Source organism: Leiobunum rupestre, chromosome 6 (assembly GCF_980474605.1).
Source record: "Leiobunum rupestre chromosome 6, qqLeiRupe1.1.hap1, whole genome shotgun sequence".
Taxonomy (NCBI): domain Eukaryota; kingdom Metazoa; phylum Arthropoda; class Arachnida; order Opiliones; family Sclerosomatidae; genus Leiobunum; species Leiobunum rupestre.
The window spans coordinates 45,973,507-45,992,760 of NC_143389.1; the positions used below are offsets into that span (position 1 = coordinate 45,973,507).

The 19,254-nt window shown below is 38.1% G+C and overlaps 1 protein-coding gene across 10 annotated transcripts in view; it reads left to right on the forward strand.

Annotated features, from left to right (window-relative positions):
• LOC149941154 (ELAV-like protein 3) overlaps positions 1 to 19,254 on the forward strand; it is a 99,340-nt gene that overhangs the window by 32,567 nt on the left and 47,519 nt on the right. For 5 of the 10 annotated variants that reach the window (XM_090179859.1, XM_090179854.1, XM_090179850.1 and 2 more), the window contains exons 1-2: positions 4,113 to 4,620; positions 10,166 to 10,393. In XM_090179859.1, the coding sequence (XP_090035985.1) occupies positions 4,368 to 4,620; positions 10,166 to 10,393 (481 nt within the window). In that variant the 5' untranslated portion in view covers positions 4,113 to 4,367. Of the gene's footprint in view, positions 1 to 4,112; positions 4,621 to 10,165; positions 10,394 to 19,254 lie in introns of those variants that run through there. The other 5 variants (XM_090179851.1, XM_090179857.1, XM_090179855.1 and 2 more) reach the window with 2 other exon arrangements.

Sequence of the window (19,254 nt, forward strand, 5' to 3'; positions counted from 1 at the left end):
AATACATCTTTTATATGATAACATGGAATCAATTTAGCTTAAATGACAATTATGCAATGAGTTACTCTAAAAATCTTAGTTTTAATTGGAAAAGCTGGAAATATCAGGGAAATCGTGTAGCCATTAGTGGTATGAACCCTGTATCAGAATACCTAAACGTGGTACTTAACCCGTCATTATATTGATAGTTGAGTATATACGACAGGGTTCTTACAGAACCTGGATATCCTGGAAAACCTGGATACGTCAGGGATCTGTAAAATGGAGGTATAATGTCAGGGATAAGTCAGGGATTTAAATAAATTCGTAGAAAGTCCGGGATTGGTCAGGGATTTTAGTTAGTCAACCGAACCCAGCATTAACAAAGAACTTTTGACCTAAAATAATTAAAAAATGTACAAAAATATAATCAAAAAGGTCATGGATATTGTCAAAAATTGGTCGGGGATAACCTGGAAAAGTCAGGGATTTTATAACAGAAATTTTCGTAAGAACCCTGTACGAACTAATATCGGAAGCAATTTATAGTATTAATTTATTTTTATTATATAAAAACTCTGGTAGTATTCCTTTTCAAACAATTTTTCAGCAAATATCTGAATTTTTCTCCAAATAAAAATGTGAACGAAAAATGGAAACTTTTTAAGGTTTCGGATATAGATTTGGCTGAGGCACCGTGCGGGAATAAATAACACGCTCGGGATTTTGACAAAAGCGTATATATACGCTCTGGCTGGCGCTTCTGGACACGTAACATGAGTTACGACCAAGTTTCGGACATTTTTTCCCTCCGTCATTCCCACCAAACGCCGATATAGCGTTTTGAAAAATACTCTCCCGAGCTTTCGACGTTCCATGTAGACGCTTTTCGCGGAGAGAGAGATAGGTTGAACGGTTGTACGGCTTCGGCTGCAACCCTTTTTTTGGTTGGGTAAACGTCAAACGGTTGTCAGTTGCGCTATAAATATGGCTTGACTTCCGTCTGGATGCGGGAGAAACGTCAAACTTTGTCCAACTTATTACGCCATATTCCCCTACGCTTATACACTCAGCTACGGTAATATTATATCAAAGCGTTGAGACGATGTTGAAAGGTATGGAAACGATCCCAGTTTATTTTCCTTCGGGAAAATTGGCGTATTCAATTTTTTGAAACGCGGTATTTCGAGCGTAACCAGCCGGATAAGACGAGTAATTTGTGTATCAATTCGAAAAACGTCGAGGATAAATTTAGGACAATTGAGCGAACGTGTACCTAAAAAAGCTGCGCGATTAGTGGTTTTAGGCTATCGAGTCGGTTATCGAGTATAAATTTTTTTATCTAGTATTAGAGTCTAGCAATATTCAAGAGTAATCGAGTACTTGATTAAGGGGAAATTTCCGGTTAAGACCAGTAATTTGTGTATCAATTCGAAAAACGTCGACGATAAATTTAGGACAATTGAGCGAACCTGTACCAAAAAAGGCTGTTCGATTAGTGGTTTTAGGCAATCGAGTCGGTTATCGAGTATAATTTTTTTATCTAGTATTAGAGTCGAGCAATATTCAAGCCTAATCGAGTACTTGATTAAGGGGAAACTTCCTCTTATTCGAGTCGAGTAACTAAAAAAAACAGAGTAATATTTTTAACGAGTCGGGTTATCGAGTACTTGATTAGCTGGTTTTATTCAAGTAATTATGAAATTTAATTTAAAATTAGTATAAACTAACTTTCAATGCTAAAAAATATTCCTTTAATTTAAATGTACCACAGTTGGGACAACTTTGTAGGTACCGTTTATTGTCCCTCCAAAAGTTGTAAAAACCCCTCTTTGAACTTTAAAGCAACGAGGATAGAAAAAACAAATACTCGACGAGTTTAGAGAGCAGCTTATTCGAGTAATCGGGTACCCGAATATGCAAGTTTTTGGTACTCGGTAATCGACTAGTATTCTCCAATAACTTATTCGAAGTCGAGTTCGAGTATTCGACGTCAAAAATGGCCGATTACACGATGTTCGAGTACTCGCACAGCCCTACCAAATGACCAACGATTTATGTCAACTTTCGACATTTTAATAAATATACTTTTATACATTTATACTTAAACCAGTACACTAACTGTAATTACATATATCTGTCTTCGAAACCTCGAGGGAGTGCGTATACACTGATGGCGCCGATTGTCTCGTGTCATAATATCATTAGAATTTAAGCGCATATTTCTTTAACCATTCAGTTTTCGGTATTTATTTAGATTTCCACTGTTTTATGCAAATAGAAATAACCCCTCCACCCTCTAACGAGACGTGTGTTTAATTACATTTTTATTCAAATTCCCGTTTGAAACGAAGAAACACGTAGTATTTTGAGGTAATAAAACTAACCGTTGCAATCTTATATGACAATTACTTTGTCGAGCGGCTAGCTTGTACCACCACCCGTCGAAGCCGGTATTTATTGCTAACCTCGATACGTGACTCACGCGTTATTTGGTCTGACATCGTGAGGGGTAAACACATCCGTGAGAGGGAGAGAGAGAGAGAGAGGGAGAGAAAATTTCCAACGGTATCGGCACAAAGCTCGAGAGAGCACGCCGACATACACGCCAAGAACAGGGCTGCGTGCGAGTTCGACATTTTGGCTTCCAACCAAAGCGGAATTATTGACCTCGCATTCGGCGCTCAGTGCCGCTTTTAGGCCCTTTTTAGCCGCATGTTCCCTCGCTAAATGTCGCGGCCGTACCCCGTTAGCCGCGGATTGACGAGTACCGAGGCCCTCGGTTGTACGAATGGTGACGAAAATCGATTAGAAATAATTAACGACGATTTTATCCGTTTAATGAATATGAACCACTCTCCAATTTTATCAGACGGTGAGTGTTTATTTTGTATTTTTTTTTCCTCTTCCGCGGGTGGTAGCGAAAACGTGGAAGAAGCGGTTGTTTTTGGCCGTTCCCTAATCGGGCCTATCTGTTCTCGAAGTTTGGAGGGGATGGATAATCAGAGCGCTTGTCGTCCTCTGTCGCTTCTACCAATCCGTTAGACACTGCGCGGAGATGTTTAAAGGATTTTCGTTGTAGACCGGGTTGTACATAAGGATATTTTTTAGTAGTCAGCCTGACTAGTGAGCCTCCTATCTTAATTTATTTAAGTAGGCACTGACTAGTGGGGGTATAAATGTGGTTATAAAAAAAAGGACAGCCAACATTTTGCTTTACACGTCAATTAAAATAGTTTATTATAACTTGAATTACATGATGTGATTTTTTTTAATGAATTTAAATATTCGCCATTATTTATGAATATTTGGACTTGTAGAATGTGTTTAGGGATGGCCGATAAATAAAACTGTAGCTTTTACGACGACCCCAAAACTATCTCCCCAGTTCGAAAGCTTCGACTTTACTCGTAATATAATTTTAAAATAATAAAAGGTTCCCGAATTATATTTCTTTTATCTCCATTTTAATTGTTGTTATTCATTTGCAAAGAAAACATTGGTTGGCTCCTTTTTTTTTATTTTTTTAATAAAAATCAAATCAAACTATTTTTTTTATTTAAATTGGATTTTTTAATTTAATTTATTGACTTTTATACAATTTATGACTCGTTCATTGTATAATTAACGGATATTTCACTTTTATGAGTTAGCTAATCTTGAAATATACGATCTTAATTAAAATGTATTACTATTTAATATTTTATTTTGCTCAGATTTTCTATATATTTAAATTTTTTAAGAACCTATTTATTGCCAACTATTATTCCCCCATTAAAATACATGGTGTGATTTAAATCACGATTTAAAGAAACTCATTCGATTTTTTTTATCAACGATTCAAATCGGCCAACCCTGAAGAAAACGGAGGAATATAAATTTAATCTCGGCCTATATTAAAGCTACTCACTTCCGGTAAAGATGATCATCCCGAAGTTTAACGTTCAAAAGCAAGAATTTCCAAACGTCAAGATAGTTTTAACGCCTTTATCGTCTCCGGTGATGTGTTTTTTAATAATTGTTCAAACACGCGCTATTCTGTTTGAAAATAGTCTGACACGTATCTCGCGCCTTACATTGCAAACCTCGCGATAATAACGCAATTTAAATATTTTTTCAAAACTAACGGTCCACTAGTACGTACTCCGATAGTTAGTTTTCAGTCCCTCTCTATTTCCTGAATTTGCGCCAGATTAGTTTTAAAAGTAGGACGATACGAGACCCCGAACCTAATTTGTTCGAGTTTCCGGATCTTTTTTTTTGGAGAAAAAACCACCTCTTCACAGCGCGGGAACGAGTGTATAGGAATCTCGAATTAGCCCGTCTTCATTACCGGGGCTAATCTAATTTTCAATTCGGGAGAGTCACTTCGAATATTCGTCGCTCCGATGCTTTGGTGCAACGATGATCCTTCGGACGAAGGCGAGACCCTCCTGGAGCCCCACGCTGGTTACCGGGCAGGCGACGGGGCCGGATCCGTATCAATTTCGTATCTACCCTCGCACGGATTTCTTCCACTATCGTGCTTGGCCGCCAATCTTTCGAGATCGTTTTCGGACCACGGATGTCACGGGCTCTTCCAACGGTTCGATCATCACCCTCACCAGGACTTCGAACGGTACACTTGCCACTGGGAAGACGGTATGACGCTCTCGTATTCATGTCTGGGAAATTTCTATAGGGCCCTAAGTAGTGTTGTTAATTTTCCGGAAAAAATAAAATGTGGAAAATTTTCCAGAACATTTTCCGCAAATCGGAAAAATTAAAAATTGAAACATAAATTACTATTTTAGGGTTTTTAATTTTTTTTTAACAGTAAACATACTACAAAACATAAGTGTTGCATTGTTAATCAGTTTAAAACTAGTCTAGAGGTTTAGTTTTACTTTTAGATTCGAAAATATTAGGCGACAATGCCGCTTTATTTAAATAAGCATACAATATTAGACTAATCATGGAATGAAAACTTTTTTTAATTTTTTCGGGAAAATGCGGAAAGTTTTCCAACTTCCAACACTAGCCCTAAGCCTCAACCGTAACGCTAAATAATACTGCAGATGAAGTTTAATCTTATTATGAACTGCCGTTCGCTCCTTTCAACGCGATTTTAATATACGCTGTACTCAATTTGGTTTAAATTTGAATGTTTCTCACTTTATCGTCTCGAGATGCTTCTTAATTAAGTCCATTGTCGAATGAATCGCGGGAATCGTTTTAAAAGTAACGACTGTTCGCAAACTTCCTTAAATTAATTCAATCGCGAATCTCCGTACTCAGCCCCGTTAGAGGATACGTTGTCTTAAAATAGATTCTTCTCTCGATATCTCACTATATATTGAATTTCTCCCTATCGAGCCAGCGTGGGCGGATTCTATACGCGTACGCCTAGGTTTTCGATAGTATTAAAGGATGCTTGGGTGACGGGCTTATTTTCATCCGGCCGTAGTTCGTGAGTTATTGATAACGTCAGAAAGGGGAATTGAGACCCAACGAAACATTGATGATTCTCTGTCTTCGTCCTACGTGGCGTGGAATGCGCCCACCCCCGAACGTCGCTGATGGCTTGATATTTTCCCGAGGCTAATATAAAAACTATCTCCTCGTAAGCCATTCTGTCGTTAGTTTATTTATGTATTTCGGTCCCGAGCGTACGCCGCAGTTCTTATACGCGTTGCACTCTATACGCTCTCTTCCTTCGCGATAAAGCCCTAGTTTCGGATATAACTTTGCTCGAAAAGTCATTTCCCCCGAGAACTAATTTAGTCTCGAAAGTAAATAACGATCCTCTCTATATAACTAAGGCGCTTAATTTAGTAAACTCCCCCCCCTCTCCCCCCCCCTTTCTCTCTACGCCCACTTTAACTCGCGAACTTCGAAATTGGTAGAGGAACGCTCATTTTGGGGAAAGATATTGGCCGTGTTTCTAATATTTTCCGCTAATACCCTGGTGGCGTTTGTACGGTTTTACTGAAAAGTTTTCCTCGAAGGTAGTCGAATAGAAGAACGAGGAAAGCAGTAACGTGTTAATGCAATTTAATCGGTATAGGGTTTTTAAAAAGGGGGTGGGGTTCTACGCATTTCTTAATGTACGAGCCTTGGCATTTTTAGGCGGAGGAGTCAGCTCCCCGTAGAGTGGAGAGCCCGACCCAATTCTTCCCTTTTCATTTTTGCTCTCGCACAATGGTCCTCTCTAACATCCGTTCTTCCGCGATGTCTCCCGGGAGTTTGAGCGTCCATTCTCATCTCCATCCTCCCTCTGTCTCTCCTCTTCAAATCCTTCGGGCCATCCAACGGAGTATCCCAAACTAAAACAGCCATCGGAGGTCCTTGGTTGGGTGTCAAGAAGGGAATGGCTCGTACGTATAGCCGTGAAGTACTTTTCTTACCCGGGTTTGACATCTCGCTAAAAACTGGAGCTCTTCTTAAAGACTGGGAAGATGAAGACTTCTATCTTTTGTTCCATTCTAAAGATAGGTTCTTATAGAGTGTCATAGTTGATAGTAGCGAATACTTTTAGACGTTATTCCGTATAATCGAAGGCTAATTTTGTAACCGATTATATAGCGAAGGACGTTTGATCTTTCGCATCTCGCGACGCCTGTGAAGTTAGGTCGTTAGAAAAATTTTCCGCTGGAAAGTTATCGAGTTTCAAAAGCGCCGATATTTTTCACATTCACCTATATTGAACCGTATAGTTTTGTAAAGTAACTTGTATTTCTTATATAGTAGCGACTTTCCACCGTTTGCGGGGAGAGCGGCAACGGCTTTTATCTTTTATCCGTTTCTAGCGGCAGTCCTATGGCCACATTTTTATCTTGTCTTTAATGACCGAGTAGATTTTTCGCCGGGTCGCTCAAAGCGTTTGAGCTCCTCTCTCGCAGCCTCCGGCGTCCGTCGCTCCGGCTTCGGCGGGGCTGTCATCGATCGTTCAGTGGCGTAGGGAGAAAGGGTGGGGGGGGGGGGCAGCTTATATAATAATAAAAGGAGAAAAAGAATGGAATCCGGTATCCCTCTTTCGGCTCCGTATAGAGTTGAGCTATTCAGGATGACGATGCTGGAGGGGGAGGTGCCCCCCTATACCGTAATGTTACGATATATTGTAACTTTCGCGAGGGTGGGGCGTAGTAGGGAAACTTTTCCCCGACACTTATATAATACGGTTTTGAGCTGTAGTGGAAGGGAAGAGATAACCTTATAGGTTTGCCTATACCTATATACGACGTGGACCGTCGTTACTAAAACCTACATTTTCGGAAAGAGGACAGCGTTGGGATTCTGCCAGGAATTCTTTTTATCGCTTTTTATTTGGGTTTCGCGGGGGTTTGCGTGCGGGGGAGAGGTTAGGATATACTTCTTGGAGTTGCTTTACTCGAGTTTTGTTTAGTATGTACCGTTTGATACGCTTGTAACTTCGGACATGGTTAGGTCCGTCTCCGTAAGCAATTTTGAGGTTTGTTTTGAGAACTTACCAGAATATATTAACCCGGATTTCGCGGAATGTTATTGACAACTCACCCGACACCTAATTTTGTTCGTGGAGGGTATCGATTTGAGTGTAAAAACTCGATCTTTTTGGATTAGTATCGCGGTCGATTTCTTCCCTTTGGACGTCAGAGTCCTTTTGTTTGCGGAATAGACCTCCCGCGCTGACCGAACAACACGAGCGCCCCGCAGCGAGTGAAAAGGAGAAAACTCGCGCCCTTGATTCTGCAAAAGATTGATAGGAACAGATAGGTAATACAAAACCGTGATGACGTTGTTTTTCCTCTTGGGTTCCATTTCCGGCACCTCGTCTTGGCTGTATCTTTTTGATAAGGGTATAGGCTCAGCCATCTTTGGCGGCCCGTCTATAGTCGCCATCACCGTTGCCCGCTACCGTGACGCGACATTTAAGCCAGAGACGCCCGAACGGTAACGGTCTGCGCTCTCCGAAGCGAGTAGCGAAATGTCACATAGGGTCTAGAGTGGTCAGTCTATAAAGAATCTTCCATCTCGAGGCGCGTTCGGTCCATTCCGGGCAGACGAGGCCACGAGGCCTCTGGTCAATGTAACGTTTTCCCCGCGCGGCCCTTCTTCTCTTCTTGGCGCCTTCTCCGGCAATTGTTGTCTGTTTTGACGGGCGCGCGCGGCGGCCTCTTCTTTCGATTGGATTATTGAACGAACCCTCGGCGGCTTGCCGCTAATCAATATAAATGCTCGGCGCGCCGCCGCTGCTTTTGCTTCTTTGCCGTTTTTTGGTCGTTCCAGACCGCGAAATTGCTTTTTTGCTAATTCTCCAATCCGGATGCCGGCGCCCCTGCTACAGGGACTTCTCCGCACACCCGCCCCCCCTTTTTCCCCCTAGCTTTTCTTTCACCTTCTCTATCAATTCGTATACGTACCTTTGGGGAAAGCCGGGGGGGTATTATTTTAGTTCAATCTCGCTCTGACGGCGACCTCTGGTGGCGGATTCTTTATTGAATTTCCAGTCACGCGTTCTACGATATCTTGGGAATTAGCTCAACGTGGTTCACTGTGACATTTGAATTTTTCTTTGAAGTTCTTTCCATTTCTTTTCTTATGTGGTTGTAAGGTTTTTTCTACGCTATTTCGGTGTATGTTATATGGCTCTTGGTAACCCGGTAGTAGCTGATGTATCGTTTGGTCAGTTTATCTTCCAAAAGTTGGGATTCAAATACGTAATTTTAATATACATCCAGGGTGCTCTATGCGTGAGCAGTCCATTGCAATTTATAGCGAAATTCTTCTCCAATTATTGCATGGCGGTCGCTATACAGCCAAAATCTTTTACGATCGGATATCCGTGGAAATCCAACGTTAAGATAATTTTATCGATACACCAATACGCATATAAGGGAGAAGACCCTTTTACAGGGGTACCGCCATTGTGTGTACATTTTTAACAATCTACTTGTTACTAGATGGCGCCATCAGTTTACAATCCGAAATAACAAAAATGATAATATCCGCGAAAGTCTTATTTAAATTGTGGTTATTTAAAAGCTGAAATTTTGAATAACTATATTTTCTAAAATATTTTATATAAACTTTCAGCTTGAAATAGCACTTAAATTATATAATAAATATAATAATTTAATCCTCCCCCCCAAATTTGGCGCCAAAATATCAACGCTGGTGTCATCTAGTGTAGAAATATGAAAATAAAATTTTATACTCGGTGGCGGTTTCTAAAGGTTGGTTTCCCTGTATGTAATATGCGAATTGGTTTATTGGCAGCGTTGTTCAAAATGCTTCTTTTTTTTTCAAAATTAAAATGCAAAATACTATGTCCATAACATGCATTTTGAAAATTGGTTTTCCAAATGTAAAATTTAAAATGGTTTTTGCAACTCAAAGTAAAAACACCAAATGTAAAATGTTTTTACAAATGCACTCTGTTTACTTTTAACTATTAATAATTAATTGCTAATTCATTAATTAGTAATTAATAATTACGTAGAGATTTCAAAACCATCCTCTCAGCCAGCGTGGGAAATAAAACGTTGGCACTGTACGAATGTTCGTCTGCTTTTAAGTAATAGAGTAACTGAGTATCGTCATCTGTGGTTACTTCGGAGTAAATAGCAAACTAACGAAATAGTGTCCAAGAAACTCAAAATGCTAAATGTAAAATGCAAAATACTTTTTCTAATTCAAAATACAAAATGGTATTTTGTACTGATGAGCCCCAAAAGGGCGAAACCGGTCTACGGTGGGATACTAGGCTGAAATTTTGACTGACGCTAGTTACGTTAAAAACCTACCGTTTCGCGTTATTTGGATTTATTTAAGCCTACTTTAATATTTCTGATGTTAGTAAAAGTATTTTTAACGTAATGAATTCAAATACGTAATTTTAGTCTTAACAAGTCTACTTTCGTATTTTGTTTCTGATATTAGTACAAGTATTTGTAACGTATTGGACTCAAATACGTAATTTTAGTCTTAACAAGCCTACTTTCGTATTTTGTTTCTGATATTAGTAGAAGTATTTTTAACGTAATGAATTAAAATACGTAATTTCTGTCTTAACAAGCCTACTTTCGTATTTTGTTTCTGATATTAGTAGAAGTATTTGTAATGTAGTGGACTCAAATACGAAATTTTAGTTGAACAAGCCTACTTTCGCCAATTATTGAAAAGAGTAAAATGATTTGCAAGACTAATGTTGGTGTTTATTTGGCAGTATCCCAAATGAATGGCATGGACTCTCCGGTGTCGGGCCAGCAAAACGGCACCCTTCACAATTCGGTGCAAACGGGCACCTCGACGGAGGACAGCAAGACGAACTTGATCGTCAACTATTTGCCTCAAACGATGACCCAGGAGGAGATACGCTCGTTGTTCTCCAGCATCGGCGAGGTCGAGTCTTGTAAGCTGATCCGGGACAAGGTGACAGGTCAGCCCATTGGCCGTACGTTTGCTGGAGATTGGACGAATTTTTTTGCCTCTCTTTTTCTATATTATCTCGATATATATTCGTTGTGTTATAACCACGTGCTTTGTCTTTTTGTCTCGTTCGTTTGGTGTTTTGTTTTTGTTATTAATTTAGTTTTCGTTACGTTTTTCGTCATACGGTTAGGAGAAAATTTCCCCCTCTTATCATCGTTACGATATTGATATTTTTTTATATCATTTACGATAAGAATCGATTCCCTATAAAGGAAAGAGCGAAAACGTATTAAAAGGGGAAACCCCGGTAGAGGGCGTACTTAAGCCGGCTTCTTAATGAGTTTCATTTCCTCGGTTTATACAGATGTTTTTTCTCTCAAAATCAGGGTTTGTCCCCCCCCCACCCCCATCCGGTATACGTGGAGTTTTATTTTTTCCCCTTTGCCTGGCGTAATGGATTCCTAGAGTTTATCCGTAAAAAGGGATTGGATCTCGCGCGTGGTAGAAGTCCGTGACAAAATAAGAAAATAAGAGATTTTTTTTCGTTTCTACTGGGTAATATATATAGCTAATGATCGTTGAAACCGCTATAATGATTCGCCCTTTTGGTGTTCGATTTATGGTGCGCGGTGCCAAAAAAAAACGCAAAAAAATCGCCCTGGTTATAAGCCGGTAATGACTCATTGTTTATGATAAGTTTTTCAATTCCTGGCTGGCTCCGCCGAATTGATTTCTTATTTAGACGGGAAAATGGCTGTTTTTAAACACCGAGTCTTTGCTCGCTGATGTGACGATGATTATCCTCGTGGCTAAATAGGCGCAAAGTCAAATCTGGACTGCCATCAGCCAATATATTGATGTAATCCCGAATTGATTGCCGTTCAAGGTTGTCTACCCCTATCGCGACTCTTCTCCTTCTCTCTCCCTCTCTTGTCAGTAGTCGCTGTCGCTGGTACGTTCGAGACACGACACTTTGTTTGGTTTCCTTCTTTAGATGAGAACCCGAGATGAGCCTCTATATTTTGGAGAAATTTTCTACTTCCGATTACGTCTATAATATTTTGAATATTTTCACTTTTTCCCAATCGAGTTGGAAATTGAGAAAGTTGTTGAATCTGAAATTTATTTAATACTCTTATGTAATTGAATTTTTAGGAAAATCCCTCTTTATCATAAGTAACGTAAGAACAATAAGTATGAAAATTAGGACCAATTATCACCGAACTGATTTTGGGAGCTATCGCGCAAAAATGGTTTAGTTCTCAACCAATCCACCGATTTTGTTCAAACTCGGGGTATTGGTAGACCTTCATGTAACTTGAAAAATTCTAAAGGGGATTAGGGGATTTATTCAATGGGCAACCGTTTTGACATGGCAACGAAAGATGTTTTTGACAATAAAAAATTTCAATTTTCCAATTGAAAATAAAATGAGATTCTGACCGATTTCCAGCCTCACCCAACGCGAAAATTTTTTAACAAATTTCAAAAAAATTTAAATTCCAAAAATATATAAAAATTGATGAAAAAATTAACTTTTGATCAATTTGAACGAAATGGGTGAATATGACCAAAATTGGAAATTTTTTTTTGAGATTTTAGCTTAAACGAAGGTCCACCAATACCCCGAGTTTGAACAAAATCGGTGGATTACACATTGGGACGTCTCCTTGTCAGTTCGGTTGCGAGTTCAAGTTGAATCTGGGCTTGGCGTCAATGTCGAAAATGAGCATTAAATGCGTAGGAAGTGTCGTACCTATCGATATTATGTTACTTATGATGGTATCAAATACTACCGAACCAACAAAGGTTTTAGGAAATGAATTCAATGCTTAAAGAAATAAACGCGATAAGGGAAAATACCTCGGGGAGGTTATAGAATTTTAAATCGCGTGAAATGGCAGATTCAAAGGAGAGTTTTTAAATCAAGCAGCAACATTGTACTTCCGCTCGTCCATTTCCCCTTAGTTTATCTTTTGTTTTGCCTCTTCCAGGATTTAATTTTGCCGCGACGACGGAGGAATTTTTGTGGGCGATAAAAGCACGTCGTTTTTTAAACTCGGGCGAAACGAACGCATTCCTGGGCCTCTGTCGCCTTGAAAGCGATGAAAAATTGTCCTTTCTAGTCTCTCCTCCGTTTTTAAGCCAGTCGTGGCATCAGCGCGTGGCACGCGCCAGAAAGAGGAACGCTTTCGTGCCATTTTAAACTAGCTTTCCCGGTTTTTATTTATTTTTTGTTGAAGGCATCGCGCGTGGTACACCCCGGGTAGCTGGATTTAAAAATAAAGAAAGGGGGAAGGATGTCTGGCCCGTGACAGTCTCGCGCCGTTTAGAGCTTTCCGTTCTTTTGGGGGTGCAAGCGCCCTCCCAGAGATCATGCTTTCTTCATCCCTGCCCGTCTCTCACCTGGAAGTTTCTTCTTCGAGAGGCGGGATTAAACTCGGCCGTCGATTTAACTGTCAGTCGACCTGGGAGATCACGGGCTCGGAGATGCACTCTCTCTCGTTGCCCCCCCGTTCTTCATCTTCCGCGATGGCTTATACGCTTACATTGTTAGAATAAACAAACCTTGCGGTTCCTCTCTCTCTCTCTCTTCATCCTTCGGCTGATGCCACTCTCGCTCTGCCTCCGAAATCCGTATAACTTCTCTCCGTTCGTTCTCATCCTTATCTAAACTCTCGCACGCCCATGCTTCTTCCCCTCGCCCACCCGCGCTTCCTTTATTTAATTTCGTTTTATGGAGATTCTTTTTTTGTTAAGAGAATGAATGGGTGTAAAAAAATGGCGGCCCTTCTATGTGGATAGAGGCAGGGTTTCATCGTTCTAAAAATGGGAAATTTTTAAATTGGTTGTTTGTAGAATAGGATTGGCTCTATTCACTCCATCTATTAATAGCAGGGTTGCGGCACGTCAGGGAAATCAGGGGAAAGTGAAGGATTTTTAAAAAGGGCTTAAAAAGTAGGGGAGTTTTAAGAATTTGTAAAAAGGCAAATAATTAAATTTTATCTTGACTTTTTTTTAAGGTAATTTTACTCTTAGATTTATGACAAATTCTGTGATTATTATTAGTTCCATGAAAGTTTTACCAACTTTTTTAACGGTACAATAACTTTTGTACTGAAATATAAGTTGATTTAAATTTATGAATTTTTTTATAAAAGTATTTAAGTAAAAATTGTTTAGTTTTGATCTTGAAAAGTTAGGGAACATCTCTTCAAATCGTCAGGCAAACGTTGTCTGATTTGATTTAAATCAAATATGATTGGGTCGGAGATCATTTTACCACTCCTCTGGTGAAATTTTCGAATCTCGAGATAGTTGAAATTGGCAATTCTGTATAAAAGCTCTTTCACCGGTTACATTAGCAATAGTACAAACGCGCAGGATAGCGGAAGAACGCGTGACCAGGCTGGCCTATTTGGCACACGCGAAATTCCCACCCTCATAGTCCACTCTTTCGTTTAAATACCCTGGCATTTAATTCGTAGGACAAGCTAAGGATATTTTTAGTAAAGAGAAGGGAATCGCTAGGGTCCTTTACCCTTCCCGGATTTACTATAGTCGAAATAAGGGAAGAATTTTAGAGGGTTTCTGGATTTATTTCCTTAACTAACCCAAATATTCCATTTATCGGACTACTAAGTCTAGACGCCACGACATATTTTTTGACTGAAAACTTTGTCGAGACGTGCTCGGAAGGGGAGGTTTATTCTCAGTCCTTTTTGTCCATTTCGTCGCTTCTTATTCATTAAAAATAGTCGACGTATTTTTCATTCTATGTTTTTCTGTCTTCACTCCTAATGAGTCTCCCAAAAACCTTGTCTCATTTCCCATCGTGAACTTCCACTCCCTTCCTCAAGACTAAATCCGTGATGGTCACCTGGTATTTACCATCCTCTTTCGGCTTTATCCCTTCCCGCCTTGTACCGACATGTCGGATTATAATCGGGTTCTATTCCTTTCTCCATCTTCTCTTTCGCGTTACGTGTTTTTTATTCCGAAATTTTCCGGAAGTTCCGTAGGCTGGGAGTCTTACATTTTTTTTAACAGGATGCTTTTCTTTTCCACCGATTCTTTTCAACTGGAGACGACTTGGAATTGTAATTGGTTTTTCGCGTGCGTTTAAGCGTTATGAGGGCGGGTGAAGAAAAAAAGTGTTAGAAATTTTAATGATTATAATGACATGAGTGTAGGGAATTCCCTGGTCCCTGATTTGGGCTCAAAGTATTTTAGGCCTAATGATTGCCGAAGTAGAATTTTTAGACCGTTTAACTCGCCTCTCCTCTTCCCTAGTTAAATATATAATTTTTTCTTTTTAATTTCTTTAGCGTTTTTTAAAAAAAGAAATATTAAATTAATTCTACACGTCAGCCTTTTTTAGTTAAATATTTGTAGCACTTTATACAACAAACGTTTTAAGCTGTTATATATATTTTCATTAGTTTTCAGTTTACCGGCAGTAATTTATACTTTTTTTAGAACTTTGATTTTAATATCCACTTAACCTTGTCGTAGAAATGTATTGTTTTCTCTGGTGGGTAGTTCTATCATGAACTAATTTTACTTTCCCAAGCTCCAATTTTTCCTTACGTAAGATATTTAAAACTTTTTGAAGTAGATTAATTTCTAAGTATTTCTAATAATAATATTTTTAAATTTCTAATATATTTTTAATAATAATATTTTTAAATTTTTAATATATTTCTAATAATAATATTTTTAAATTTTTAATATATTTCTAATAATAATATTTTTAAATTTTTAATATATTTCTAATAATAATATTTTTAAATTTCTAATATATTTCTATTAATATTTTTAGTAAAATTCAAATGTATGAAATTTTTCTAATATTTTTAAATTTCGAATATATTTCTAATATTTTTAACATTTCTAATTTAATATTTCTAACATTTCTATATTTCTAATAATATTTTTAACATTTATAATTTAATATTTCTATATTTCTAATAATATTTTTAACATTTCTAATATATTTCTAATAATATTTTTAACATTTCTAATATATTTCTAATAATATTTTTAACATTTCCAATAATATTTTTAACATTTCCAATAATATTTTTAACATTTCTAATAATATTTTTAACATTTATAATTTAATATTTCTATATTTCTAATAATATTTTTAACATTTCTAATATATTTCTAATAATATTTTTAACATTTCTAATATATTTCTAATAATATTTTTAACATTTCTAATATATTTCTAATAATATTTTTAACATTTCCAATAATATTTTTAACATTTCCAATAATATTTTTAACATTTCTAATAATATTTTTAACATTTCTAATTTTTTTTAACATTTCTAATAATATTTTTAACATTTCTAATAATATTTTTAACATTTCTAATAATATTTTTAACATTTCTAATATTTTTAACATTTCTAATAATATTTTTTAAATATTCAAATTATCTAAATTAATTTTAAAAACACTAGTTCCATCCAATTTTATTTTTTAATCAATTATTTGAAATTGTTACCAACAAGAGTTCCAAAATAATTTAGAAAGCTTTAAGCAGATAAAAACTATCTATCGATTTCAGGGATGTCAATTCCATTGGGCCTTGGAAAAATGACAATGGAAAGTTAGTAGAATATCACACAAACACGAACTTAAAAAAGAATTAAAAAAATTATGATCATATCACTGCAATATTAAATTTTTATATTTCGTGATTAAATTTAACCAACGGTTTTTCATGGGACCGAACCGTTATGGTGAAAATATTTTTAATAAGCGTTGACAAAGGAGACTCTCTCCACCCAACCAACCCCATTAAAATTTTTTTTTATTTCTATGTCGGTGTAGGAGGCTATAAAACGCGTTATTCACTGACTGGAAGGGAGAAGGGGAGGGGGGGGGGAGATATTTAAATCGTGGGAGAGTTTGGTTTTGAATTCGGCAGCGGGCGATAATTACTGCAGAGAGCTTCTGTCGTCTGCTGTAAAAAGCCCTTATAGCCTACGCGAACCTCAACCGACATTTAATTCCAAAGCCTCGCGGTAAGGTAAAGTCCGCGCGGTATGACGTATGTGGGCTATCCTCTGGTAGCGGGTGACGGTTCTTCGCCGTTATAATAGAAGCGAGGGAACAGTTAACAATGGACCCAGTCTGGCTCGAGTTTTGAATGGCTTCCTGCTCGATCTTTTCTCTCCCATGACGTTGGACACGTGGCGTACCGAAATTGGCGATTCCAACCCCCTCTATACCCCCCCTCAATTCCCTTATTTCTATGAGGCTTCTATATCAGCCCCAATATACCAATAAAGGGAGGGGAGAATCGGTTTCATTTTCTTCACAATCTCCCCTCCCCCTCCAACGTAACAGCTGGTTGATCAGCTGCTGTCAGTTGTAGTTAAGAGCGAAATAAACGAGCCGGAGGTATTGATAGGCCCTTGGTTTAAGCCTTGGTCTATTTATATATAAAAAAAAATACTAAATAAAAGGCGATATATTTTTCGTTTATTCCCCGACGCCCGCCAATGGCCATAGTGGAATTAAACTCGCGAAAGAACACGCTTTTCATTTTGAATCTAATGACTGTAACGCTTTTGCGTCGTTTCCTCTTAATAATTTAAGCCTCGGCAGATGTGCCCCGGGCGCGCGCGCGCGCGCGCTCGTTTTATATATGGGAAAATAGGTTTTTTTTTTAACCGCCGACTCGCGCTCGTCCAAGCGTACTTTGCGTTCTATTTCGATCGGAGGACGGAAAATGAAACGCTTTATTGTTATTATTTTTCGGGTTTCCGCTCCTCCCTCTCTTAATTGCCGCGCTACCTATAAAATTGTTTTAATTTGTGGGAAAGTTTTTTGCCCCTATACGCCAAAGTAGACATTTAATATCTTAATTTCCTCGTTTTATCCAATATACGGCGCTCGTGGGTTGAATTAATAGCGCGAAAGACACGGAATGGGCGGGTACAGACCGTCTTTCATTTAGTCGATTTTTTTTAATAAACCCGCCCTATGTTGGTATTTATTGTTAGGGTGCGAGGCAAAACTTGGATAATTAGATTTTATACGTCCTGACTTTTCCAAAATCGTTGGCTCTGTACGCGGGGTCAAGAATATATTTAGTCCTATAATTTCTATAACATCCTATATTTTTAGTAAAATCCCCAAAAGGCCCTATGAAATCCTATAATTTTGATATGTTGCCCATTTCAAGTCGGTTAAATTGCTAGATTTAGCTATAGGATGGAATCCTATACAAAGTCGATCTAGTCTATACCTTGGTTATTGTTAACATGGTTAGCTACTAGTATATATTTCTAATAAAATATTTAAATAGTTTGTATTTTTGAAGTGAAAATCAAAGATTTATTTCACTAAATATAGATTTTGTTTTTTGATGCATAAAGTTAGTAAATTAAATAATATATATATAATCCTATTTTTCCATATATAAAATATTTAAGATTTGAGTGGGGGCACTGGAATATGGAGAAAATGTTGGCCTGGTCCGGCGTAAGATCTCGGAGTTTATCTACCGGAATCCACAGTGGCGTAGACAAGGGGTGGTTTCACGGTCCAGACCCCACCCTTTGGGCTTTCTTTTGACTGTACTAAATTTCCACCCCTTCTTGACCTCCCTCTTAACATTCACATACTTCGACCCCCCCGTTGACGAATTTCTGGCTATGCCACTCTGAATCCCTGAAAACGGAAGTTAGTAGATACGGCTACGTATTCTCAGCTAGACTGGGTAAATTCTTGCTGCGGTATTTTCTTTCGTGTTTTCAATTTTTCCTTTTCACTTCCAAATTGGTATAATGATTTGATTACTTAAAGAGATTTACGGATGGAGGAAAATTAATCCGATAATAATTTCAAATCGCGCGGCATCCTGGGAATATTTTTCTTTCTCGTTAATTTTAAGAAAAATCCGGATAAGAAGGAATGACTTTTTTTTATCCTTCTTTGCGCGAACATTTTTTTTGAGTTTGCATTTAGGCGGATAAAAATGAACTGCGAGTTTCCGATAAGCGTTTCTTCTTTCGGAATTTTCTTCGCCGCCCGGTATTATATACTGCCCTTCTTTCCAGCGGTTTTTCCTCCCTTTTCCGTAAGCCGCTCGCATAATTTATGGGTTTCGTTTTATTTCGATTATAAAAGACTAGGCCATTTTTTTTCCTTCCTTACTGGAGAAACGGCGACCCAACCAACACACGCCAAAAAAAATAGAATATATATTACATAGAATAAGGAATCCCGAAAAATCCCCAAAGCCAGTTCTTGATAACAATAAGGAATCAGCAGAAGCTCGGGGTGAGCTTATGGTTAGTCTCATTCATTCGAAAGAGGCTGCCTGATATTTATTTTATTTTCCCGCTGGTGCCTTCCGTGGCCTAGCTGTCTCTTTCGCCGCGGAAGTTATTTACGGCCGCGTGTTTTGTTACTTTTAATACCTTAACGTTTCACCGCCATCTGTAGGCAATTTTTTACAGCGCTCTTCTCAATTTTTTTTTACGATTTCGCGGAGGAAGTTTATGAAAAAATATTTACTGTATACTTTAGTCCTCCTCCGCCCCCCCCCCCCTCTTTTTGTATTTGCAGCACTAAATCGGTGTGCTAGTTTATGGATCTATACACTTGACCCCTTTTAATAAGCGCTTTGAAATGGAAACTCAAATATGTACTATAAATCAAGTTTAACCGTTATCACCAGGGGATAGACGATTTCTTTCTGCTATTAAGCGTTTAATTTTGGGTTACAGGGCTGCCATGGCAAAGGAATTGGTTAGAAAGTCGGGGAATTTTCCAATAAATAATTATAAATATGAATTGGTAAGAAAGGCTGGGAATTATATAGGAGTTATTAATTCTTATAAAATTACCCGACTATTA